This window comes from Podarcis erhardii, assembly GCF_964252035.2.
Source record: "Podarcis erhardii genome assembly, chromosome: 9".
Classification (NCBI taxonomy): domain Eukaryota; kingdom Metazoa; phylum Chordata; class Lepidosauria; order Squamata; family Lacertidae; genus Podarcis; species Podarcis erhardii.
The window spans coordinates 75,330,308-75,356,761 of NC_138512.1; the positions used below are offsets into that span (position 1 = coordinate 75,330,308).

Sequence of the window (26,454 nt, forward strand, 5' to 3'; positions counted from 1 at the left end):
AAAAACCAGTTGCACAAACATTTAAGCACCCACAATTAAAACATGCAGTGAATCCCACTGCAACAGACAAAAGACTGAGAACTTGCAGCCCTGCAGTTGCTTCCATACTCTGACACCCACCATCCCTGACAAGAACCATTGGCCATGCTGGCTGGCGCTGATGGAAGCCTAACACTACCTTAGGGCCACAGCAAGTATCCCATCCCTGCAATTAAATCTAAAGGTAAAGGGATCCCTGACCGTTAGGTCCAGTCGCGGACAACTCTGGGGTTGTGACACTCATCTCACTTTATTGGCCGAGGGAGCCGGCGTACAGCTTCCGAGTCATGTGGCCAACATGACTAAGCCACTTCTGGTGAACTAGAGCAGTGCACAGAAACGCCGTTCACCTTCCCACCTATTTATCTATTTGCACTTCGACGTGCTTTTGAACTCCTAGGTTGGCAGGAGCAGGGACCGAGCAACGGGAGCTCACCCTGTTGCGGGGATTCGAACCACCGACCTTCTGATCAGTAAGTCCTAGGCTCTGTGGATTAAATGTAGGTGGCAATTAAAACAGGAGAGCCAGGCCAGTAAATCGAGGGGATGCCTGCATAATTCGTTAAGAGCCTTTATTCTCCTTTCAAACCAATAAGCTGCATTCAAATGTTATTGATATAAAATTGGGTTTGCATGTTAAAAAAACAACAACCCCGGGGAGTGTGCATAACACAAGGGAGGCTTTTTGGCAGCAGCACATCGCAAGGAGCTGAAGCTCTGTAACGTGAGATATTTGCTCTCGCTGATCAGGTGTCCGTGGTAAACCATTTCCTCCAACAAAAAAACTCCACGGGTGAAAGGGAAATTCCCAGGGCTGCTGCATGCTGAAGCAATGGGTGGTTGTGGGGTGGAAGCATCTATCGGGGCCGCTGGGGATTTTGAGAGGAAACAAAGCAATTTAAAAATATACATTTTGGTTTTTTCAAATGCCAGAAAAGACTTGTGGAAAAGACTGCGTGAGAGTGTGTATGAACGCTCAAAATCAGTGTTCCTCTTCCCCGCTAATAGTCTGACCAAGTAAATGCAAGAATAATGGAAGCCCAGACTAGAAAATGAGTGCAAAATAATTGCTCCCGGCTAGTTTTTATCAGCCATGAGTGCGGAGGGCACAGATTGCTGCCCAGTCTGAACCATGCCCTCCTGTTCATGCCCTTGAGCCATGCTAATTGAAACTTAATCGACACAACAGAACTAGACAGAGCTCTGGACGCCTCTTGAGATTCATTGACCGCAACAGTAGACTCAAGGTCTTGGTGGATCCAAGTGATTTTATCTCCAAAATGCTTTGCAAAGAAGTCACAGCGAGCCACCGTTGGTAACTGTGGGCAAAAGGGCCCATGCCACCCAGAAAATTTCTGCTAAGTGGCATTTCTTTCTTTCCAGTAGCACCTTAAAGACCAACTGAGTTAGTTCTAGGTATGAGCTTTCGTGTGCATGCACACTTCTTCAGATACCAAGTGTGCATGCACACGAAAGCTCATACCTAGAACTAACTCAGTTGGTCTTTAAGGTGCTACTGGAAGGAATTTTTTTATTTTGTTTTGACCATGGCAGACCAACACGGCTACCTATCTGTAACTGGCATTTCTTTGTTGCATTGCCTTCCCTGCCATGGAGCAGGCGGGATATTGAGCACTCCCCAGTGTTTGACTGCATTCGTCTAGTTTTTCTGCAATTGTGTCTAAGCTGTCCCCTGGCTTGTTTCATTGCCCTGAGCTCCGGTATATGCTAAGACATATGGGACGCGGGTGGCGCTGTGGTCTAAACCACTTAGCTTCTTGGGCTTGCCGATCAGAAGGTCGACGGTTCGAATCCCCGCAATGGAGTGAGCTCCCGTTGCTCTGTCCCAGCTCCTACCAACCTAGCATTTCAAAAGCACACCAGTGCAAGTAGATAAATAGGTACTGCTGGGGTGGGAAGGTAAACAACATTTCTGTGTGCTCTGGTTTCTGTCATGGTGTTCCTTTGCACCAGAAGTGGTTTAGTCATGCTGGCCACATGACCCGGAAAGCTGTTTGTGGACAAACGATGGCTCTCTTGGCCTGAAAGCAAGATGAGCGCCACAACCCCAGAGTCGCCTTTGACTGGACTTAAACATCCAGGGGTCCTTTACCTTTACGCAAGTGGGCCCTAGGACACAAGAGAGGACACTTGGGGTGATCGTATCAATAGCCCAAGCTGCCTGTAAGTCAGCTGGATCATTCAACCTCTGAGGGTGGGCCATATAATAAATAATAATAAATTTTATTTATACCCCACCCTCCCTGGCCAGAGCCGGGCTCAGAGCAGCTAACACCAGTAAAATTACAGTAAAAACATAATAGGGAAAAAAAAAAAACCAATTTAAAATACAGGTTAAAATGCAGCCTCATTTTAAAAGTAGCCCATAGATCAAAACCATAAGGGGAGGGAAACGTAAAGGTCAGACTGAGTCCAAACCAAAGGCCCGGCGGAACAGCTCTGTCTTGCAGGCCCTGCAGAAAGATATCAAATCCCACAGGGCCCTGGTCTCTTGTGACAGAGCGTTCCACCAAGTCGGGCCAGTACTGAAAAGGCCCTGGCCCTACTTGAGACCAATCTAACCACCTTGCAAATTGGGACCTCCAAAATGTTGTCATTTGTGGACCTTAGGGTCCTCCGCAAGGCATACCAGGAGAGGCAGTCCGGTAGGTACGAGGGTCCTAGGCCAATATGTGTGTCGACCCCCTTTTGCAAGGGAGGGAAAGGTGCTGAACACCTAAATCTCACCAGGAAATGATCCAGCCATGACAAATGACTGATGCAACGCCCACCCCACCCCCCACTTTCAGATTATCTTCTGAATAATCTCGAGATCCAGAGTGTGGCCTGCCACTTGAGACAGGCCAATGACATGTTGGGACCACCATCTTGGGATGGAAGGACTGAAGCCCCTAAGAACCAACACTGGGAGTCCTCAACACAATCTCTGTCAGCTCAGGAAGGGAGACTGCTGGGCAGAGGGGCAGGAGGCAAACCAGCAGAATCCCTAATCTGTCCCAATTAATGGTAAAAAGCTAAAGGTACCCCTGCCCGTACGGGCCAGTCTTGACAGACTCTGGGGTTGGTGCGCCCATCTCACTCAAGAGGCCGGGGGCCAGCGCTGTCCGGAGACACTTCCGGGTCACGTGGCCAGCGTGACAAAGCTGCATCTGGCGAGCCAGCGCAGCACACGGAACGCCGTTTACCTTCCCGCCAGTAAGCGGTCCCTATTTATCTACTTGCACCCGGGGGTGCTTTCGAGCTGCTAGGTTGGCAGGCGCTGGGACCAAGCAGCGGGAGTGCACCCCGCCGCGGGGGTTCAAACCACCGACCTTTCGATCGACAAGCCCTAGGCGCTGAGGCTTTTACCCACAGCGCCACCCGCGTCCCTCAATCTGTCCCAATTACCCTACGCCAAATGCAACAGGAAGTGGACAGGAATCCTGGAGAGAGTGTGAGAGAGATAGGATTTCTACGGATCACAAAAACTCCCTATTTGCCACCCTCAAGTCTGTTCTGATGCTGTACAGAGCACCCAGTTGGGCATAGCTGGGCGAGACCAATTCTTCCCTGCTTACCCACCCAGGTCTTGGTAATGCAGACCAGGGCAGCCTCCTCATCCACAATCAAATTATGGATAAGGGAGGTCTTATTCAAGACCGACCTGGTGTTCATAAGAGGCAGTCGTAGACTGGAGGACAGGCAGATAGGACGACCCCAATTCCTCTCCCCAATGGAGACCCCCACCTCCCACACTATACGACCCTTTACCCAGAACCACTATGTTTCAGTGGAATTCAAATTGCCATATGATAAAACCAATATAGAGGAATAAAAGAAGAAGCAATAAATTTGCAGTTAAAAACAGGGCATTAAAATTGCTACAACAGGCAGGAAAATCATTAAGTAGTCAGCCAAGACCTTCGACTCTTTTCAGGTGGTTTGTGGTGGGAAGAGGAGAGTGAAGTTTGGGAACCACTGGCACGATTTATTTATTTTTAAAGCAAGGAACAAGTTTCAAACGGTTAAGCAAGCTCAACCAACATATGAAAACCAAAACCAAAACTTCTCTTTGACACTTCTATTGGCTAGGCTCTCCCTTCTCTATTTTGGAATCAGCAAGGAATCTAAATTTTGCATTGCAAACAGACAACTGTTCGTTAAAGGCTTTTGCAAACGTGAACAAAGAAAGAAGAACATGGAAATGCTTTAGTTTTGCTTGGTAACAGGGGATTTCCCCCCTGCTTTGAGGAAGTTAAGAAAATAGTCTGAGAATAAGCAATGAAAAGCTCAGTTTGAAGCAAGAGATTCCTGCGATCTCCTGTGGAAACTCAGGCAAAGCAAACCGGTTTTCTGCACCTTATTACCAGTTGCAAACAGAACGAGTTATCTCTCCATTCCTTATGCGATTTGCACCCCGCTGACTTATCCGTTAAGTCACCAGCTCAGCAGTAAATAGCGGGTTTTGCTCGCAGAATGTCCCAGGTTGATGCAATCTTTATTTATTTGGATCACTTCTATACTGCTTCACCAACAGACAGCACTGGGCTTAGATAGCACAAGAAGGCAGCAGGAACTCCCATCAGTCCCACCCAGATTGGGCAGAGGTCAGGGATGATGGGAGTTGTAGTCTAACAACATCGGGCAAGTGTCAGCTTGGCCACCACTGGCTTTGAAGAGCTGCCTGCCTGATCCCATGTGTTCGTGTACACTTGCACCGGGGGCACAATCTTGTACACAATTTGCTGTCCTGTAAAATATACTGATGACACAACCTTGATGGCAGAAAGTGAGGAGGAATTCAAGAACCTTTTATTGAGGGTGAAAGAGGAGAGCGCAAAATAAGATCTGAAGCTCAACATCAAAAAACCGAAGATCATGGCCACTGGGCCCATCACCTCCTGGCAAACAGAAGGGGGAGAAATGGAGGCAGTGAGAGATTTTACTTTCTTGGGCTCCATGATCACTGCAGATAGTGACAGCAGCCACAAAATTAAAAGACGCCTGCTTCTTGGGTGAAAAGCGATGAGAAACCTAGACAGCATCTTAAAAAGCAGACACATCACCTTGCCAACAAAGGTCCATATAGTTAAAGCTATGGTTTTCCCAGTAGTGATGTATGGAAGTGAGAGCTGGACCATAAAGAAGGCTGATCGCCGAAGAATTGATGCTTTTGAATTATGGTGCTGGAGGAGACTCTTGAGAGTCCCATGGACTGCAAGAAGATCAAACCTATCCATTCTGAAAGAAATCAGCCCTGAGTGCTCACTGGAAGGACAGATCCTGAAGCTGAGGCTCCAAGACTTTGGCCACCTCATGAGAAGAGAAGACTCCCTGGAAAAGACCCTGATGTTGGGAAAGATGGAGGGCACAAGGAGAAGGGGATGACGGAGGATGAGATGGTTGGACAGTGTTCTGGAAGCTACCAGCATGAGCTTGACCAAACTGCGGGAGGCAGTAGAAGACAGAAGTGCCTGGCGTGCTCTGGTCCAGGGGGTCACGAAGAGTCAGACACGACTAAAAAGACTAAACAACAACAACAACAAAATATATACTGAATCCATGAAATAAGGCTGGTGCTGCAGCTGCTGTCTCGCCGGAGGTGGAGTTGAGAGACTAAGGGGAAGACTCCCTGCCCGTGCGGGATGTGAAGAACAAGGGGTGTAGGGGGGAGATCTGTAGCTCAGTGGCAAAGAATCCATAGGCATGCAGAAGGTCCTAAGTTCAAGCCCCCAACGTCTGAAGGTGGGGCTGGAAGACCCTTACCTGAAACCCTGGAAAGCTGCTGCCAGTCCATGCAGACAATACTAACTAGAACAAAAGCCTTACTCCTGTGTGTTTCTCAGCTCTGTGCAAGCCTTAAGTGCCCAAATTTCCTGTGCCAATACTGCTTGGCATTACTCAACGTCTATGCAATTCTCGTTTTCTCTCTCTCTCTATATGTGTGTGTATGTACAGTGGTACCTCAGGTTAAGTACTTAATTCATTCTGGAGGTCCGTACTTAACCTGAAACTGTTCCACCACTTTAACTAATGGGGCCTCCCACTGCTGCCGCGCCGCCGGAGCCCGATTTCTGTTCTTATCCTGAAGCAAAGTTCTTAACCTGAAGCACTATTTCTGGGTTAGCGGAGTCTGTAACCTGAAGTGTATGCAACCTCAGGTACGTATAAACACATACAGTCGTACCTTGGAAATCGAACGGAATCCATTCCGGAAGTCCATTCGACTTCCAAAACGTTTGAAAACCAAATCGCGGCTTCTGATTGAAGCTCCTGCAGCCAATCAGAAGCTGCGGAAGCCCCGTCGGACGTTCGGGTTCCAAAAGAACGTTCATAACCAGAACAATCACTTCCGGGTTTGCGGCATTTAGGAGCCAAAACGCTCCAGGGTGTTCAGGATTCAAGGTACAACTGTATAATATATATGTGGGTGGGTGCACAGACACCCACGCGTGAAATTTAAGGTGTCTTGCGGCACAGAGGCGAAGACTGAGCTGAGAGCAGAAAGTGCCCAACACAATCGCACCTCGATCATAAACCCGCCAGACAATTTCACACAACCCACTCTTTCTCAGCTTCCCCCCACCCCCATTTACAACGTGAGAGTAAGAAGGATCTTATTTTGCAGGGCTGCAGACACGAAGCATTTTGAGGGTATTACGAAACCTCCCTAACTTCATGCATTTATATAACTTGATGAAGAAACGGTGCCCTGAATATGCTCCTGCGCTCTCGCTCTCTCCCCCCCCCAATCCCTTTTATCTTGTGCGTCATTTCTATTAAGATTGTGAGCCTGCGTGTCACTTTTCAATCAAGCACCTAAAAAAACCTTAAGGTTGTACAAAGAACAACAGCAGCAACAACAACAACAACAGCAACCCTTTTTTAGTGTCTCCCAACTTATGAAGTACCGGTCAGGCTGGAAGTATACAAAATTTCTGAAGAAGCAATTGAGACCTGGACCAGGACAATGGTTATCTACGTAGTCCAACCTCTTGGTCTTACGATCGACAGCCAGATCCCTGCGAGAAGGCCCACAAACAGGACCCGGGTGCAACAGAACTCTCCCTGCTTCTGCGTCTTCCACTTTTGTAGGTGCTCCAGAGAAGTGGCAGAGCATAGCCATTGGAACTAGTAGCTAGCATCCGACCCAGACTCTGTGTTCATCCTCTGAGTCCCTTCTCCGTGTGCCTCCTCCGCGAGAGGTCGGGAGGGTGGCAACATGAGAACGGGGCCTTTTTTGCAGTGGCTCCCCGTTTGTGGAATGATTTCCCCAGGGAGGCTTGCCTGGCGCCTTCATTTAGGTGCCAGGCGAAAGTGTTCCTCTTTAACCAGGCCTTGGGCTGATTAATATTCTACTGCCTTTTAAATGTGTTTTTGGGAGGGGGTGTTGTTTTGTTGTTTCTGTTTTAACTATTTATTTGTGCTTTTACCTTGCATTTTTATCTTGTGAGCTGCCCTGAAATCCTACAATGAAGGGTGGCACATCATCGCCATCATTTGTCCAATCCTCTTTCGAAGCCATCCAAGTTGGGGACAATCACCAATTGAAATTATGACACATATCGCAGTACAATCAGGTCAGGGAACTGCCATCAGCTCAGAGGCGAGAGGTGGAAGGGCAGTTGTGTTACAGGGAGCCTCCGAAGATCTTGCGAAGCAGTTAGAATCATAGAATCATAGAGTTGGAAGAGACCACAAGGGCCATCGAGTCCAACCCCCTGCCAAGCAGGAAACACCATCAGAGCACTCCTGACATATGGTTGTCAAGCCTCTGCTTAAAGACCTCCAAAGAAGGAGACTCCACCACACTCCTTGGCAGCAAATTCCACTGTCGAACAGCTCTTACTGTCAGGAAGTTCTTCCTAATGTTTAGGTGGAATCTTCTTTCTTGTAGTTTGGATCCATTGCTCCGTGTCCGCTTCTCTGGAGCAGCAGAAAACAACCTTTCTCCCTCCTCTATGTGACATCCTTTTATCTATTTGAACATGGCTATCATATCACCCCTTGACCTCCTCTTCTCCAGGCTAAACATGCCCAGCTCCCTTAGCCGTTCCTCATAAGGCATCGTTTCCAGGCCTTTGACCATTTTGGTTGCCCTCCTCTGGACACGTTCCAGTTTGTCAGTGTCCTTCTTGAACTGTGGTGCCCAGAACTGGACACAGTACTCCAGGTGAGGGTCTGACCAGAGCAGAATACAGTGGCACTATTACTTCCCTTGATCTAGATGCTATACTCCTATTGATGCAGCCCAGAATTGCATTGGCTTTTTTAGCTGCTGTGTCACACTGTTGGCTCATGTCAAGGTTGTGGTCAACCAAGACTCCTAGATCCTTTTCACATGTACTGCTCTCAAGCCAGGTGTCACCCATCTTGTTCTTCCTCTGGCGAGGAGGGAAGCCCCGCCTCTAGTGGGGAAGGGATGCAGGGATCGGAAGATGCTAGAAGAGCCGCAACACCGAGCCTGAGCAAAGCGGGGGAGAGGCAAGTCCCTCTTTGCCAACGCCCTCTGTGCGCAGTCGGTTTGCGCACAGAGAGGGGAGGAGAAGAATGGGGGTCAAAAGACTGTTATGCTGGGGAAAGTTTAAGGACCGCCCACTCCCAGATTCTGCTAGCGACATGGACTTGAGATGCTCTACACTGTACAGTGGTACCTCAGGTTAAGTACTTAATTCGTTCTGGAGGTCCATTCTTAACCTGAAACTGTTCTTAACCTGAAGCACCACTTTAGCTAATGGGGCCTCCTTCTGCCGCCGTGCCGCGGGAGCACTCTTTCTGTTCTCATCCTGAAGCAAAGTTCTTAACCCGAGGTAATATTTCTGGATTAGTGGAGTCTGTAACCTGAAGCGTATGTAACCCGAGGTACCACTGTAAATGTTTTTGTACAGATAATAAAGCTTGGAAAAGACCGGTGGGAGTCTTGCCTGTTTGCTCTCAAGCAACCACGCCGGCACATAACAAATCACATCTTAGGTGTGTGAATTCAACCATGTGCAGCTGAAAGTGCACAAGTGAAATCCAAACTAGGGGGAAAGCTTAAAGGTTCAGCCCGACGGCTCTAGGATGTTCTCGCGAGGCCATCTGAATTCTCACGAGATCTTGTGTGAGCGTCCCTGGCCTTCAGGAGCCGGCATGATGATCAGGTCTCCCCGCCAATCGGCCCACAAGCAAGGCAGAGAGCTCAAAAGCTTTGTGCCAGCAGTACGGAGCATTCTTTCTCTCTCCCCTTCGCCCGCTAGCTAAAGGTTTGGGACTACACAATTTCCACGGATACATGGAACCCTTGGAACTGAACCCCTGTGTAAGATGCATTGTATATTTATATTTTTGCCCTTTCCCCGGAAAGCTCCTGCTGGCGTACCAGCATGTCCCAACCAGCCTCCTCCCTGGTGGTTTATTTTCTGATGTCTTTGCACCAGGTCCCCACACGGGATGTTTCTGAATTCAGAGCACACCCATCTCAAATCCCAATCCTTTCACCCCTACCTGCTTTTCCTCCTCCAGGCGCAGTCGCTCGTCCTCTTTGCGCCGCTCCTCCTCTCTCTTCTGCTCGAGCTTCTTCCGTTCCTCCCGTTCCGCATCTTCGGCCTTTGGAAATTGGGGAGCAGGGAGAAAAAGCGAGTGTTATTCTCTGGCAAGTTTGCAGGCTAAGTCCACCTACCTGCTACCTAACCACCTAACACACGTACACACATACGTATGTGGGGAATGTGACCCAAGTACATCAGACAGGAGTGGGGAGGGAACCTTTCTCAGTCCAGGGGCCAGATTCCCTTCGAAGCAACCTCCCAAGGGCCGCATTCCATCGGTGGGTGGAGCCAGAGGCAAAAGGAGGCAGAGCCACAAACGTAAATGTGACCTTTGTGCAGAAGGCTAGTCTGTAGGCACACTCACACACCCTCTTCCAGCCTCCATCCCAGCAAGAGACATGGCCAGAGTCCAAGGACACATTCCAGGCAGGCAAAACCACTTGGTGAGATGAGCAGGGCTTGTGATGTGTTTGTGTGTGTGGCTTTGAAGGGCCAGGGGAGAAGGACTGGGGGTCCACACCCAGCCCTTGCTTCTCGAACCTTGAGCAGAAGATCATCTCCCCCCAGATCAACCTTCTCAGTCGGTTCTTGTAATCAGAAAGCTCTTAGTGGAGCCAACTCTTTGTGCTGCCTAGGTGTTGGCCCACCCGGGGCCTTCTCAGTCGTGGCCCCGTCCCCTTGGCAAAGTACCTCTGCCCCCGCTTTGTTCATTCAATTTTATTTTTTTTGCATTTATATCCCAATTTTCCTCCAAGGAGCTCAAAGTTGGTGAACATGGTTCTCTTCCTCCCCATTTCATTCTCACAACAAGGCAGGCGAGGCTGAAAGACTGCCGCTGGCCCAAAGGCAGGTTTTTTACCATTGTAACATGGGCTAAGTTCTGCACACACTCATTTCCTTTCATTTCCAGGGGAAATGAGACATGGTGCTGATCGTCAGACAAGGGCATTTCCCACCCGCCTTGCCTTCAGAACAGAGTTGCTGCCGTGGGCCTTATGTCTCTCTGTCTTTTATGAACCGAGTGGAAGACTATGAGTCATGGAGGTGGGGAGAGAGCGCATGTGAATTCAGCGTTTTTGGTTGCTAGCTTGCTAATGTTGCAAACAATGTTTCATGGGTTGTGATGTGATGCTTTGCAAGTCTTATAATACGACTTTTGCTGTGGTTGTGCTTTTCAGCTTTTTTTTTTTTAGTTGTCTTGTTAATGGCGTTTTAGAGAAAGTGATTGTTTTAGTGATGTCCCGTAATGGTTTAACTGAGGATTTGTTAATAATTCTAGATGACATGTTGAAACTGTGGTGTCCTATTAGGCTATTGTTATTCATCTTTTGCGACACACTTTGTGACTCGTGTTGAGTGAAAAGCGACATAGAAATAAATGCATCTAAAGGCATTTATGGGGAAGTTTTCAATGTTTAATTTTTTTATTGTGTTTTCATATTTTGCTGGAAGCAGCCCAGAGTTGCTGGGGCAACTCAATCAGATGGGCAGTATATAATTAGAAGAAGAAGAAGAAGAAGAAGAAGAAGAAGAAGAAGAAGAAGAAGTTGTTGTTACTAGCCCAGAGATGGAAGGAAGAGACAACCCTGACCAGAGTGGAATGGCAAATAAAGTTGATAGACTATGCCGAAATGGCAAAATTAACGGGGAAGCTCAGGGATCAAGAAGACAAGAAATTTAAAAAAGAATGGGAAATGTTTATAATGTATATACAGAATCATTGTAAACAGGTCAAAACATTAGTAGGATTTTAAATACAGTGGTGCCTCGCAAGACGAAATTAATCCGTTCCGCGAGTCTCTTCGTCTTGCGGTTTTTTCGTCTTGCGAAGCACGGCTATTAGCGGCTTAGCGGCTATTAACGGCTTAGCGGCTTAGAGGCTATTAACGGCTTAGCCGCTTAGCAGCTTTAAGAAAAAGGAAACAAACTCACAAGAACTCGCAAGACGTTTCGTCTTGCGAAGCAAGCCCATAGGGAAATTCATCTTGTGGAACGACTCAAAAAACGGAAAACTCTTTCGTCTTGCGCGTTTTTCGTCTTGCGAGGCATTCGTCTTGTGAGGTACCACTGTACACTTGTAATGCAATAGAACGTATAATCTAGGAAGATGAAAACTTGAAGAAGTACTGATATGCAGTTGAAAATAGAATCAATAGGACCCATGGAAGGTTTGGGGGAAGGTCAGGAGATTCAGAGCAATATTGATATTTGGATTTTGTATTGTTTTGTGTTGTATGCTTATATTTTGGAAAAACAAATAAAATTTATTTATTTCAAAATAATAATAATAAATGAAACGAAATGAAATGAAACGAAACACACTCACAAACCTCTCTCTATCCCCCATACAGACAAGTATCACATTCCAGCCAGGCAAAAGCAGTTGGGGTGCAAATAAAGGCTTGTGAGGTGTATGCCTTGGAGGGAGTCAAGCAAACCAGGTCCATGAAGGGGGAATCCTGCAGGGCTGCGATTGGCCTGCAAGCCTGAAGTTCCTTATCCCTACTTTGCAAACTCTGGAGAACACTCACCTCCCGCTGAGCCTTCCTGGCTTGTTTCTCCTCTAGCTTCCGCTGTTTCTTTGCTCCAACCTTCCCAGAAAACTGAGATTCAGCCGCTTCTGCTCCATCGTTCTCCTCTGCATAAGGATATTAAATGATTAAGAAGAGAAAATGAAAAAGTAACGAGAGAGAGCCCATTATCAAAGGGATCGCACAACAGGGGGCCAACTTGGCTGGCTTCTACCTGTCTTTCAGGAAACTTCTTAAGTCTTTCCTGGGGGCTGGGACGTGATGCTATTCGTGCACGAATGATTCTGATTTTAGGCTATTTATATATGGTAGTTATAAATTGTTCATCTGTTTCGCTGAATATTTTTTGCCGGCTCCTGAGAGAACCTTTTGAGTCGGTTGGAGGGGAATCTATCTTAACACAAAACTTTTTGGCGTTAGGGCTGGGCGATACCTGGTTTTTGCCATCATGATGTATCACCAGCTAAACATTGCAAAAAATAACAATATGGCATAATGTCTGAAATAAGGATTGGGCTATGCAGAGGCCTTGGCCAGCTTCATGGTTTTCCCTGCACCATGATTTCTGCATAGTGCACACACGCACGTCATGATTTGCGATATATTGCAGGGTCAGAAATGATGAAACCCCTATCACAATATGGACTTCAAACTGGTTTTGGATATTGATGTATCACCCAACCCTAATCAGATGATGGACAGAGAGAATGACCTGAATGAGGAGGCAAAGATTAAGGACGCCAAGAAACAATAACTCTTGAACATACTTGGGAATTGGGCACCAAGGCTTAGCTGATATCACTCTACTCCTTATCAGTTGTGAGCTGGCTTGTGGAGTGGGAGGCCTGGAAAAGAAGGCTGGCTGCATTGGGAGGAGTCTGCACCTGGTTCAGAACAGGTTGTGGCTTCTCCAACTAGAGGGGTTCATATTCTGAACCCCCAGTTCTGAAATATGCCCGCATCACTATAGGAAACCTGCCCTGTTGCGACGACTACTGGCGTCCAATGAGCCTGGTTCTGTGTTCTTGTTTCTGTTCAGGGATTCTGGTAGTTGCAACACGGGGCCAAAGGAGACCCTAAGGCAATGTGTGGCTTAAGAGTGTGTGTGTGTGTGTGTGTGTGTGTGTGTGTGTTGGGGTGGGTGTGTATTTGCATTCAAGTGTGATCCTGACTCTTGCAGGGTCCGTATGTGAGGGACTCTCCCTCTTACTGTTGCCACTCTCATCAGATGACCCCATAACACAATCAAAAAGTTAGGCTACCACTTACTCCCAGATGAGATCTTGGTGTAACACTAAACTGTGGTTTAACATCCACAAGCCTTCTCTGTCCTCTCCTCTCCTCCCACGGAACAGTTGCGAGGAGGAGGATGGAAGCGCCTGCTATATCCGAACCAGGATCTGAAGTTAAACTATGGTTTATCCAGCTGTAAACCATGGTTTAGGCAAGGTTCAAGGTTTGACAAGCTGCTGACACTAGGGAAATTTGTGGCTTAGTGTATGTGTGTTTGTGTATTTGCTCCTGAATGAAGGGTTCATCCAAGTGTGATCCTGACGCTTGCTACGATGAGGAGGATGGAAGCACTTGCTTCCATTTTCAACTAACCAAAGTTTGCTACATCCGAACCAGGATCTGAAGTTATTTTTAACCAAGGTTTATCCAGCTGTAAACCATGGTTTATGCAAGGTTCAAAGTCTGACAAGCTGCTGCCAGGGGACAGGGTGGTGGGAAGCTTCCAATCTCCTTGTTGCAAGGGAGGAGTGTACAAGCCCAAAGGTAATTACATTTTTTGCTCTATAACACTCACTTTTTCCCTCCTAAAAAGTAAGGGGAATTGTGTATGGAGCGAATGCAGGCTTCGCAGCTATCACAGAAGCCAGAACAGCAAGAGAGATTGCTGCTTTCACTGCGCAGCGATCCCTCTTGCTCTTCTGGCTTCTGAGATTCAGAATATTATTTTTCTTGTTTTCCTCCTCCAAAACCTAGGTGCGTCTTGTGGTCTGGTGCGTCTTATAGAGCGAAAAATACGGTATGTAGCACGAAACTACAGGTGGGGAAGTGAACTTCCAGATGTTGTGGATTTCCCAGCAGGCATGGTCAATGACCAAGGATGATGGAAACTGCACTCCAAAAATATCACGAGAGACACAGGTTTCCCATACGTGCATAATAATAATAATAATAATAATAATAATAATAATAATTTTATTATTTATAACCCGCCCATCTGGCTGGGTTTCCTCAGCCACTCTGGACGGCTCCCAACAGAACGCTAAAGACAGAATAAAATTCCAAAGATTAAAAACTTCCCTAAACAACTGTTCTTATGAACTAGGTCAAAATATTTTTTACTTGCGACGTATCTGGCAATATCAAGCAGCCATGGTCAAAAAGCAGGGAGCCAACTTATGGCATTGGCCTAGTCAGCGGGCAAGTGACTCAAGCTTAATGCAGTCTCAACTCAATCCCTGATGGTGAACTCCTTCGCTGAACTGAAAGATTCAACACAAGCAGCGCCGTGCCTCGGAGATTACTTCAGTGGGTTTGGTAATTTGACAGAAATTATAAGCAGCCTGGCCTGAAAACATCAAAAGGGCTTTTTTCTTATTTCACTCTTTTTGAAATGCCTCCGCACTTCAAAGAGACCCACCCCAAGTTGAAAAGTTCAGAGCTGTCAATTTACCATCTGGGCGCCGCTAAAACGCAATCGTGAATTCAGCAGGCGCACGGTTCGTGCAGATCAAAGGCGAGGCTCTGCCACTTTCAAAGTGGAAAAGCACAGTCCCCTTTCAAAGAGGGAAGCCAGCCTCGCACGCTTTTTATGTGCTACCAATTTCACAGCAAACAAAGCACCTTCCGTTCCAGCGGTTGTGCAAGTTCCCACCAACGGAATTATTCCAGGCCGTGTGGCAAGCTGGCAGCAGTGGCAAGGACTTCTCAGTGTGGAATTACCAACATAATGTATGGCTTCTGATCTACCTTAACCCATGGCTCTCTCCCCATGGAACTGCTCTCACTGACTCTATGTATATGCTGGGAGCCACCATCTCCCATCTCTGGAGCAGGGAAATCTTTTTTCCCAGCCTGAGGGCCGCAATTCCATTGGAGGAACACTTCCAGGGGGCCACATGGCAGGGTGAAGGAAGGAATATGTGCCTTTAAAGCCCTAAACGGCCTCGGTCCAGTATACCTGAAGGAGCGTCTCCACCCCCATTGTTCTGCCCGGACACTGAGGTCCAGCTCCGAGGGCCTTCTGGTGGTTCCCTCACTGTGAGAAGCCAAGTTACAGGGAAGCAGGCAGAGGGCCTTCTTGGTAGTGGCACCCGCCCTGTGGAACGCCCTCCCACCAGATGTCAAAGAGAAAAATGATTACCAAACTTTTAGAAGACATCTGAAGGCAGCCTTGTTTAGGGAAGCTTTTAATGTTTAATAGGTTATTGGATTTTAGTGTTCTGTTGGAAGTCACCCAGAGTGGCTGGGGAAACCCAGCAAAATGGGTGGGGTATAAATAAATAATAATAATAATAATTTAAAATGTAGCTTTCTACGGTGGGCCATTTTGAACCCACTTTCCCATGCACCCTCTCTATCTTCCACCCAGAGAAACAAGAAGCATGGCCAGGGCTCAAGGGCACTTGCCAGCCAGGCAAAACCACCCAAGGAGGATGTGAGGCAAAGCAGGTGAGGGGGTGTGGCCTAGGGAAGAGGGTGTGGCTGAGGCATGTGGCCTGGGGAGAATTGCAAGAGCAAAACACAGAGATATGGAAGGCTGCATTTGGTCCCCCAGGTCTGAAGTTCCCCATCCGTTTCCTATCCCACATGCAAACTCCGGCATAGATTATAGCCTGCTACACAGTTGTGGCCAAACCAGAAAATGGCCCCAGTGCTATCTGAAAGCTGCCTGTTTTTAGATGATCTATCATGAATCTGGAGGCGATATTCCTAGAATACTGCTATTCGTCAGCTGGCTCAGCTGCTTTTGTTTTCCAGATTTAGTGCTGTTTGCAATTTTACTGGCATAGTAGTAGTAGTAATAATAATAATAATAAAAAAATTTATTTATACCCCGCCCTCCCCAGCCACAGCCGGGCTCAGGGCAGCTAACACCAATAAAATCACAGTAAAAACATAATACGGGAAAAAATAACAATTTAAAATACAGCCTCATTTTAAAAGTAGCCGATAGATCAAGACCATAAGGGGAGGGCAACATAAGGGTCAGATTGAGTCCAAACCAAAGGCCAGGCAGAACAGCTCTGTCTTGCAGGCCCTGCGGAAAGATGTCAAGTCCCGCAGAGCCCTAGTATCTTGTGATAGAGCGTTCCACCAAGTCGGGGCCAGTACTGAAAAGGCCCTGGCCCGAGTTGAGACCAATCTAACCACCATGTGACCTGGGACCTCCAAAATGTTGTCATTTGTGGACCTTAAGGTCCTCCGCGGGGCGTACCAGGAGAGATGGTCCTGTAGGTACATGGGTCCTAGGTTGCATAGTAAAACAGTGAGCACGTAATGTTAAACCAAACCATGGTTTAGTGTGAACAACCAAGCATGCGGAGACGCAAGGGTGGAAATCGCAGCCGCTGCCACGCTACCCAGAGCTGAGCCACGGTTTGGGCTTAGTGTTATGTCCAAACTTGGGTTCATGCAAACCACAAGCCTGCATTTAGATGTTCATGCTAAGCCAAACCATGGCTTTAGTCTCAGTAGAATGGCAACACAAGGGGAAGAGCAAAGAGGCTGCAATTTCTGCTCTGAGTACTCCGACCTTTGCTTGTTTGCACTTGGTCACGATTTGACTTGGCATTAGCGTCCAATCTGGATCACTGTACAGTGGTACCTCAGGTTACTTACGCTTCAGGTTACAGACTCCATTAACCCAGAAATAGTGCTTCAGGTTAAGAACTTTGCTTCAGGATGAGAACAGAAATCGTGCTCCGGTGGTGCGGCGGTAGCAGGAGGCCCCATTTGCTAATGTGGTGCTTCAGGTTAAGAACAGTTTCACGTTAAGAATGGACCTTTGGAACGAATTAAGTTCTTAACCAGAGGTACCACTGTAGTTTGATCTGTTCTGAAACCCCCATAATTCCATAATTACGTAAATGGCTACCCTAACCCACCCATGGATATTGGCAGCGGCGCTTAGCAGTTGGACAGCTAACTTCAGTCCTAGACCAAGGCTGTCAGACTCTAGGAGCAGCTAGATTTGCCATAGTTTTGTCTCAACCCTGAATGACAGCCACCATGTTAACTTGAGCGTGCCTATTTTTCATACCGGCAATTCGTGGAGGAGGGGATTAATTTGTGTTGTGACCTTCAGGAGTCTTGGTCATTAAAACCTTTCATGGAAAGCTACTTTTAGGTTTTGTGTATGTGCCAGTGTGGTGTAGTGGTTAAGAGGAGTGGACTCGTAATCTGGTGAACGGGGTTCACGTCTCTGCTCCTCCACATGCAGCTGCTGGGTGGTGCTTCAGGTTAAGAACAGTTTCAGGTTAAGAACGGACCTCCGGAATGAATTAAGTACTCAACCCGAGGTACCACTGTACTTTTAGTGTTTTTTAACTGCTGTGGTGCATTGTCTTGGATCTTCAAAAAGTGGGGTGTAAATGCTAGAAATAAACAGATATTTGAGAAGCGAGAACATGGGTCCTAGTTGGCCACTGTGGATGGAGATGGGATGCTGGATGAGATTGGTCGAACAGACTCTTCAAATAGCCAAAAACTAATCTGACAAGGAGAAGCTGTTTGCATCGGTTACCTTCTGCCGCATCCTCTGCCTGCTGCGAGCGTCTCTGAACCAGCACCCGGTTCCCCAGGTTCCTGCGACGCCGGGGCATCCCCTCTCCCCGCTCGCTGGTGTGGGGTTGAGGCCTGCCAGCTGCAACAACGGCCGCCACATTCTGCTGGTGCTCCTCATCACCTAGAGAAAGGGGACATCTTTGATTGTGTCTCCACCACAGCTAGGTTATTCAGAACTGAGTCTTTTGGTTCAGTACTATTACTAAGGAATTTGTGCACAAAATGCTTTTGAAAAGAATGTAACGGCGCACCCTATGCATGGAGTTAAATGCGTACTGAACTCATGGCTCAATGGCACCACCCACAGGACACACAGATCAATCCGACGCATGTCTACTTAGAAGCAAGTCCCACTGCGTTCAGATGACTGTGCGTAGCAGGTGTGGCAAATCCTGCGGCCAGATGTTGTGGAACGACTGCATCCAACGTCATCAAGGCCATTGGCCTTGCTGGCTGGGGCTGATGGGAGTTGGGAGTCCACGAACCTCACGGGTCAGGGGGTAAACAGGTTCATCTCTTCTGCTGTACAGGATTGCAACCCAAATGCCCCAGAAACATTGCTCAGCAGAGATCGAGACGGCGATGCATCTGAAAATCTGATTTCCCCTGCTAGCTGCAACTCTAGAGACAGGAAAACCAATGGCAGAGCTGACATGTTAAGTATTCAGTAAAGGTAAAGGTAAAGGGACCCCTGACCATTAGGTCCAGTTGTGGCCAACTCTGGGGTTGCGGCGCTCATCTCGCTTTATTGGCCGAGGGAGCCGGCGTACAGCTTCCAGGTCATGTGGCAGCATGACTAAGCCGCTTCTGGCAAACTAGAGCAGCGCACAGAAACAGAAACGCCGTTTACCTTCCTGGTGGAGCGGTACCTATTTATCTACTTGCACTTTGACGTGCTTTCGAACTGCTAGGTTGGCATGGGCAGAGACCGAACAACAGGAGCTCACCCCGTTGCAGGGATTCGAAACGCCGACCTTCTGATCAGCAAGTCCTAGGCTCTGTGGTTTAACCCACAGCGCCACCCGCGTTAAGCCAGGAATTTTGAAATATGCCCTGAGGTTTCTCAGAGTTTTATGCTCTTGGAGAAAGTCAGGATATCCCAAGGAACAAATTGCAACAGTGCTTTCAGACCTAGAGTGGTATTTTAAGTGTTTTTTCGATTAGCACAAGGACTTCCATTTATGCAGCGGAACTCGCCCCGGCCCCGAGCTTCTCTCTGCACTCTGCACTCTCTCAGAATCTGTTGGGGAAGCCCCCAAAACAGATTTTGGGGGCACACAGGGAGAAAAGGAGTGCAGTTCTGGCATGCAGCCAAAAGTCCTTGCACTGATGAATCCTGCCTCTGCTTGCTGGGGTAATATTTACAAGACACTTTGAACCGGCCCCATCAGAAAGCAAGGTGGGTCTTGCATGCCTCATCTCTTGTGAGAAGTACTACTACTACTACTACTAATAATAATAATAATAATAATAAATACATAAATAAATAAATAAATAAAGGAGTGCTGCAGTCAGGTGATTTTTAGACTCATGAATTAAGGTTCTTAAGGGGAGAGGTAAAGGTAAAGGTAAAGGTACCCCTGCCCGTACGGGCCAGTCTTGACAGACTCTAGGGTTGTGCGCTCATCTCACTCTAGAGGCCGGGAGCCAGCGCTGTCCGCAGACACTTCCGGGTCACGTGGCCAGCGTGACGACGCTGCTCCGGCGAACCGGCACCAGAGCAGCACACGGAAACACCTTTTACCTCCCCGCTATAAAGCGGTACCTATTTATCTACTTGCACTTAAGGGTGCTTTCGAACTGCTAGGTGGGAAGGCGCTGGGACCGAACGACGGGAGCTCACCCCGCCGGGGGGATTCGAACCGCTGGCCATGCGATCGGCAAGTCCTAGGCGCTGAGGTTTTACCCACAGCGCCACCCGCATCCCATTAAGGGAAGAGGAGGGGGGCTCTTTTAGGTAGCAGCATGTATTACTTTGCTTATTTCAAAACATGCGGCAGGAAAACCTGTTGCAACACATCCATGACTGTGTGGGTCTGAGGAAGTGGAAAATGTCTTTTTCCATGTGCCCTTAATGATCAGCCACACAAAGTTCATCTGAGCAATGTAACGGTTTCTACAGCAAACTGGGCTATGGGGTCAGAATATACAGTATATACACGTATATTAGGCACTTCAGCTGTAATTCTAAATGCTGCCTGTTATACCTGCACTTAAATTCAACTTCTCAAGTTCATCTAATTGCAGTGGCTCCGTTTCTGGAATGCTTGCCTTATATACCTTCACTACAGATCTTTAGGTGCCTGGCAAAAGCATTCCTCTTCTCCCAGGCCTATGGCTAATTAAATATGGCCTTTTAAAATGTGTGGGTGGGGGTATTTTGTTGGTTTGTTACTATGGTATGTGTTTTTATATTGTAAACCACCCTGTGATCGTCAGATGAAGGGCAGTATTGAAATACTACTACTACTACTAATAATAATAATTATAATAATAATAAGACTAGGAGTACAGCTGCTGCATATTCATTTTGTCTGTAAAAAACCCCACATAATTTTATTACCTATTTTTTCTGATGTTTTACAATTTGTTGTTCAGATAATATTCAGCTTTGTTGGCCGTTGGGCACACTATAAAAGGACTGATAGTAAAAACCCCTGCTAGAATCGGATATTAAAAGGGAATGAAAATGGTAGCCCCAGAGTGAAATTCCAACACTCGCACAAAACTACAGAAATTTCTGTGTGCAAATTATTTATCCTTCACAGATACACACTGCCAGGATGTGGATAAAGGACCACATGATTTTTTAAATTCTATTTTGCATGTGCTTCATGGAAATATCCAAATAAGAACAGCAACATAGAAACTTTGTTGGCTTGCCGCTGCGCCCCCCCCCCCAATCACAAAGTTGAACTGAACTCTCCTGCAGCCTTGATGTTAAAACAAAAAGGGGAGAGAAAAGATGCTACCGCCAAGACACATTGTGTAAGACCCACCTGCACTATGTCAAGAGTGTAAAGATGGAGAGTCAGGGTTGTGTGTGCGCGCACAGAATTGTCCAAGACACACAGAGTTGTGCAATTGTGCAGTTATCTCCCCCCCGCCCCCCGCTGCACCACATCCTGCAACACCTCAGATTCAAATACCCAACTCAGCCTTCCTTGGCTTGCGAAATGTCAAGTCTGCTGACGTGGATGATGCCTCAGACGTCATTAATGATCTGCCTTGAAGTGCCATGCAGAAATATGGTGTTCAGAGATGTTGATTAAGAAAAGGAATGGAATTGATCAAAAAACTTTGGGAAATAAGGGAATGGATTTACTGATTGGATAATGAAAATAGAATACAGAACGGGGAGGTATGAGGAAGTCGGGGAAAATAGGTTGAGAAAATAAGGCTCGAAATTATACTTGTTGTTTTTTGTTTATGTATGTTTTTGTTGTTGTTGTTTGTATTTACATGTTGTTATTGGAAATTTTAATAAATATCATTAAAAAAAAAAAAAAAGAAGTGCCATGCAGAAAGGATGTCAGACGTATAGTAACCCCTGCAGAAATGACTAGAAGTCACTTTTGGCCTCTGTGCACAGAGTTCAAATACTGGGCGCCTGGTATGGTGCACCTCTTTATGGTTCCGGGTGCAATTGCTTAAAAAGGCTCATCTCGGGACAACAGGAGCAGATGATCTAAATACCTGATTGATGTGCTCTCAAATACAGCAGAACCCAAAGTGCACGCATGTGTGTATCTAATAAGGGTGGTTATTTTTTAATTTCTGAGGTGGCAGCCACAGCCAACATTTTGCATTGATCTGGATTGAAGTGCCAAGGAATCACTCCTTAAATGCTTAATATCGACAATCAGAAGTCTGGGGCCAGGAAAAGTTTCCCCATCTCATTTGTTTGTGCCTCCTCAAAAATGTGATGCTGAAATTACCTCCAGGGTAGCAATGAAGGAAAGGCACTCTGCACATGGTTAGAGTCACTCTTTCCAGGAGGCAAAGAGACACAGGGTATGCAAAAAAAACAGACTCTGGCACAGCCTACCTAGGTCAGCAATGCCAGAAAAATGGGACTGCGGGTCAGTATATGCTTTATCCAAAGAAGCCAAGCTTCTCCAGCTAAGTCCAGGAACAACTCGTGCTCATTATCCAGGCGCTGTTGCCAACGTGGTGCTCTCCAGATGCTACCAGACTCCAAAAGCCCAGTGGCTCCTGGCTAGCAACTAGGGATGGCAGGAGCTGCAGTCTGCCAACATTGGGCAGACACCACATCACCTACCCCTATAAGGTATCAGACTACTAGGCAGATTTTGTTTTCATCTTGTAATTTTACGTTGTGAAGCACACCGAGATCTTTGGATGATGGGTGGTATGCAAATTTAATAAATAATAATAATAATAATAATAATAATAATAATAATAATGTAATGGGCCGACTCCATCCTGTGTGAGGCACTCTGTGTGTCGGGTTGCCACCTTTGTTCTGGCAAAATACAGGACAGGACGGGGCGAGTGGTGCACGATGTTATTTTATTTTTTAAAAAAATCTGGCGCTGAAAACAAGCAATCCATTACAATCTGTTGCATACTAACAGCATGGCCATAACTTGGCAGAGAGAGGAGACCTGAAATGCAGGACAAAACTCATCGATACAGCACACAGCATTCGGTAGCAGAAGCAAGAATAGTAACAAAAACAATCAATGCTTTTTTCTTTTTTTTTGCTGGGGGGGGGGAATGCAGGGGTACACATCCCCCTAAACATTTTGTGAATCTAAGTTTGGCCTCATTGAGCAGCAGTGTTTCAATATGAGTAGGAAAATGAAAAATTCTAATTTTTTTTTATAGAAAAAAGCACTAATAATAATAATATGCAGCCACCCATCTGACTGGGTTGCACCAGGAAGTGAAATGCAGCTTCTGGGGCTGGGGAATGAGTATCAGATTACTGACCTTGACAGATTAGAGAACTGGGCCCAAACAAACAAGATGAATTTTAACAGGGAGAAATGTAAAGTATTGCACTTGGGCAAAAAAAATGAGAGGCACAAATACAAGATGGGTGACACCTGGCTTGAGAGCAGTACATGTGAAAAGGATCTAGGAGTCTTGGTTGACCACAAAACTTGACATGAGCCAACAGTGTGATGCGGCAGCTAAAAAAGCCAATGCAATTCTGGGCTGCATCAATAGGAGTATTGCATCTAGATCAAGGGAAGTAATAGTGCCACTGTATTCTGCTCTGGTCAGACCTCACCTGGAGTACTGTGTCCAGTTCTGGGCACCACAGTTCAAGAAGGACACTGACAAACTGGAACGTGTCCAGAGGAGGGCAACCAAAATGGTCAAAGGCCTGGAAACGATGCCTTATGAGGAACGGCTAAGGGAGCTGGGCATGTTTAGCCTGGAGAAGAGGAGGTTAAGGGGTGATATGATAGCCATGTTCAAATATATAAAAGGATGTCACATAGAGGAGGGAGAAAGGTTGTTTTCTGCTGCTCCAGAGAAGCGGACACGGAGCAATGGCTCCAAACTACAAGAAAGAAGATTCCACCTAAACATTAGGAAGAACTTCCTGACAGTAAGAGCTGTTGGACAGTGGAATTTGCTGCCAAGGAGTGTGGTGGAGTCTCCTTCTTTGGAGGTCTTGAAGCAGAGGCTTGACAACCATATGTCAGGAGTGCTCTGATGGTGTTTCCTGCTTGGCAGGGGGTTGGACTCGATGGCCCTTGTGGTCTCTTCCAACTCTATGATTCTATGATTCTGGGTTGGGAGGAAAGGAAGAGGCACTCTGCACATGCTCAGAGGCGGTCTTATTTAGACACCCACCCCAAGGGGACAAAGCTCTTAAAAGATGTTGTCAAATATAATATTATAGATATTATTTTATACTATATACTATATTATTACATAATATCTAATCTAATCTACATATTAGGACCCCCCCCCCAGGCTTCTCTTTCCCACAACCTTCCCCCCCCCCTTTCCAAGCAGGTGGGAGATTCCGCCCCCCCCCCACGGACCAGGTAGAGAACTCTCCCCCCCCCCTCGTCCTACCCGCGCGCGCCTGTCCCCTGACGCGGCTGACGAAGACGAGAAGCGCCGCCAGCAGCGTCGCTGCCAAGACGTAAAGCACCGGGTCCATCTTCGCCTCGCAAGCTCCGCCCCTTTTGGCCACGCCCCTCCCTCCCTCCGACGCCGAGAGGAGCCCGGCCAATCCAGAGCGAGCCCGGCAGAGGCGACGTGGTTCGGCGCGGCTCGGGAAAGCAAACCACGCCCACCGTTCGGAGAGAGGGGCGGGTCCAGAGCCAACCGCCGACGAAGCTTTCCGACGAAGCGCTAGGGGCGTTCTCCCGCGGCGTAACCTAGCAACTGGAGAGGACCCCGCCTGGCAGTTGTTATAGCTGGCTAGTGAGGATGCCTGCTTGGAAAGTGCCAAGTTTCCCCTCCCTTTCCGATTGAAAAGCAGGCCAAGGCCTAAATGGACTCCAGCGCCGGCACTTTCTGTGACGGTGCCGCTTTCTGTAGCTTTTTAAAGATAGGGTCCTTTTTAAAAAAAAAAAATGGACCCGAGGGGCTGGCTAAGTAGCTGCCTGCTGAGCAGTGGGTGTGGGGCGGGTTGGGTCTTGCCTCTTCAGGTACGCTGTGGCTGATGGGAGTTGTAGTCCAAAACACCTGGAGGGCATTAAGCTGCGGCTGCCCGTGTATTCCTCCACACAAATAATAGTGTTCCTGCAATTTCCTTGTCTGGCCACTAGATGTCGCTGCAGTTCCAAAGATGCTCCATAGAAGCTCCATAGACCTCTGATGGGGACAAAGGTTGCCCTTGCAAGTGCGCTAGAAAAGGTAGTGGGGACAGAATTGCATATTCTTACCATTCAGGGTACCAACGTCTTTTGCAAATCTGTTCCTTGCACCGTTTCCTGTAGATAGTTAATAATTTCTTAATCTGAGGTACTATTTCTGGGTTAGCGGAGTCTGTAACCTGAAGCGTCTGTAACCCGAGGTACCACTGGGGTTGTGTGGGTTTTTTTGTTTTTACTTTAACAGTCATCACTAGTTTCCTCCTAAGCTGGTTCTTAGCAGTTTGGGGGTCTGGCTGCATTCTTACATACAGTGGTACCTCAGGTTAAGAACTTAATTCATTCCGGAGGTCCGTTCTTAACCTGAAACTGTTCTTAACCTGAAGCACCACTTTAGCTAATGGGGCCTCCCGCTGCCGCTGCATGATTTCTGTTCTCATCCTGAAGCAAAGTTCTTAACCCAAGGTACTATTTCTGGGTTAGCGGAGTCTGTAACCTGAAGTGTCTGCAACCCAAGGTACCACTGTACCAGAGATTTCACCAGAGATTTCAATGGAAAGGCTGGATTAAGATGCATTTTCCTACAATAATCAGGGTAGTTTAATATTATTATAATGGTACCTCGGGTTACACAAGGAACTCAGAATGGCAACCAACAGCAGCTTCTCGCCGTTCAACCCAGCATCTGAAGACTGGGAAGCGTACGCCTCCCGTTTCACCTTCCTCCTAGAAGCCAAAGGGGTCACCGACGAAGAAGACGCCAAGAAGAGGGCGACATTCTTCAGCGTCTGCGGAGAGGAGACGTTTGAAATCACCTGGGCTCTCCTTGCACCCGAAGATGTCGCTACTGTTCCATACAAAACAATAATGGAACAGCTGAAGGGGCACTTTTCGCCACAGCCCTCAGTGGTGGCTCGTCGAAATGCCTTCTACACAAAGCGGCAAGCCCCTGGGGAAACCATAACTGGGTTTGTGACCTCTCTCCGCCAAGCCGCCGGTTCTGCAACTTCTCAGAGTTGGAGAACATGCTTCGTGACCGCCTCGTCAGTGGCCTGAAGGATGCGAAGCTGCAACGACGCCTCAACGCTAAGAAGGACCTAACGTTCCAGGTCGCTCTGGAGGAGGCCCTGGCAACGGAAGCTGCCGAGAGGTCGATGCAAGAGGCACGGCTGAGCCTGCCGTCCCAACCGAGGGTCCACCACGAAGACCTCACCGACGACTCAGGATCTGACAGGGAGGAGGTGCACCGAGTACAGCAGCGCACTCAAGCAGCCCACATACCACAGCTGCCTCGCCAAGAAGGAGGGAACTGCGCGAGCTGCGGGGAAAGTCACGAGAGGAGGACCTGCCGTTTCCGCAACGCAGAGTGCAGGGTGTGCAGAAAATTGGGACGCATCGCCTGGGTGTGTCGGGCTCGGCCCACCTGACGCCAGGCATCAGATGACCAATCCAAGAGCCCCAGGTCCCGGGGTCCAACGCACCAAGGCAACTCGACGGAGCTCACGGACTTCTAGGTATACCAGTTGCCCCACCCCAACGTAGAGAAAATTTATGTAGAGGTACAGATAGAGGGGCCCCCGTGCCGGATGGAGCTTGACACGGGTTCAACTCTATCCATAATCTCGGCAAGGACCTTAAGGAAATTGTGTCCTACTGGGGGTCCCAAACTCAGGCCGGCCCCATTCACCCTCCGGGACTTCCAGAAACGTAAGGTCCCCACAATGGGGGTGGGGACCTTCAGGGTGCAATATC

The 26,454-nt window shown here is 47.7% G+C and overlaps 1 protein-coding gene across 1 annotated transcript in view; it reads right to left on the reverse strand.

Annotated features, from left to right (window-relative positions):
* DDRGK1 (DDRGK domain containing 1) overlaps positions 1-24,105 on the reverse strand; it is a 39,987-nt gene extending 15,882 nt beyond the window's left edge. Inside the window, exons 1-4 of the mRNA XM_081877214.1 lie at positions 23,957-24,105; positions 17,856-18,017; positions 12,101-12,207; positions 9,526-9,627 (exon numbers count right to left, since the gene is read on the reverse strand). Of these exons, the coding sequence (XP_081733340.1) occupies positions 9,526-9,627; positions 12,101-12,207; positions 17,856-18,017; positions 23,957-24,044 (459 nt within the window). The 5' untranslated portion in view covers positions 24,045-24,105. The remainder of the gene's footprint in view (positions 1-9,525; positions 9,628-12,100; positions 12,208-17,855; positions 18,018-23,956) is intronic.
* Positions 24,106-26,454: the final 2,349 nt, after the last annotated feature.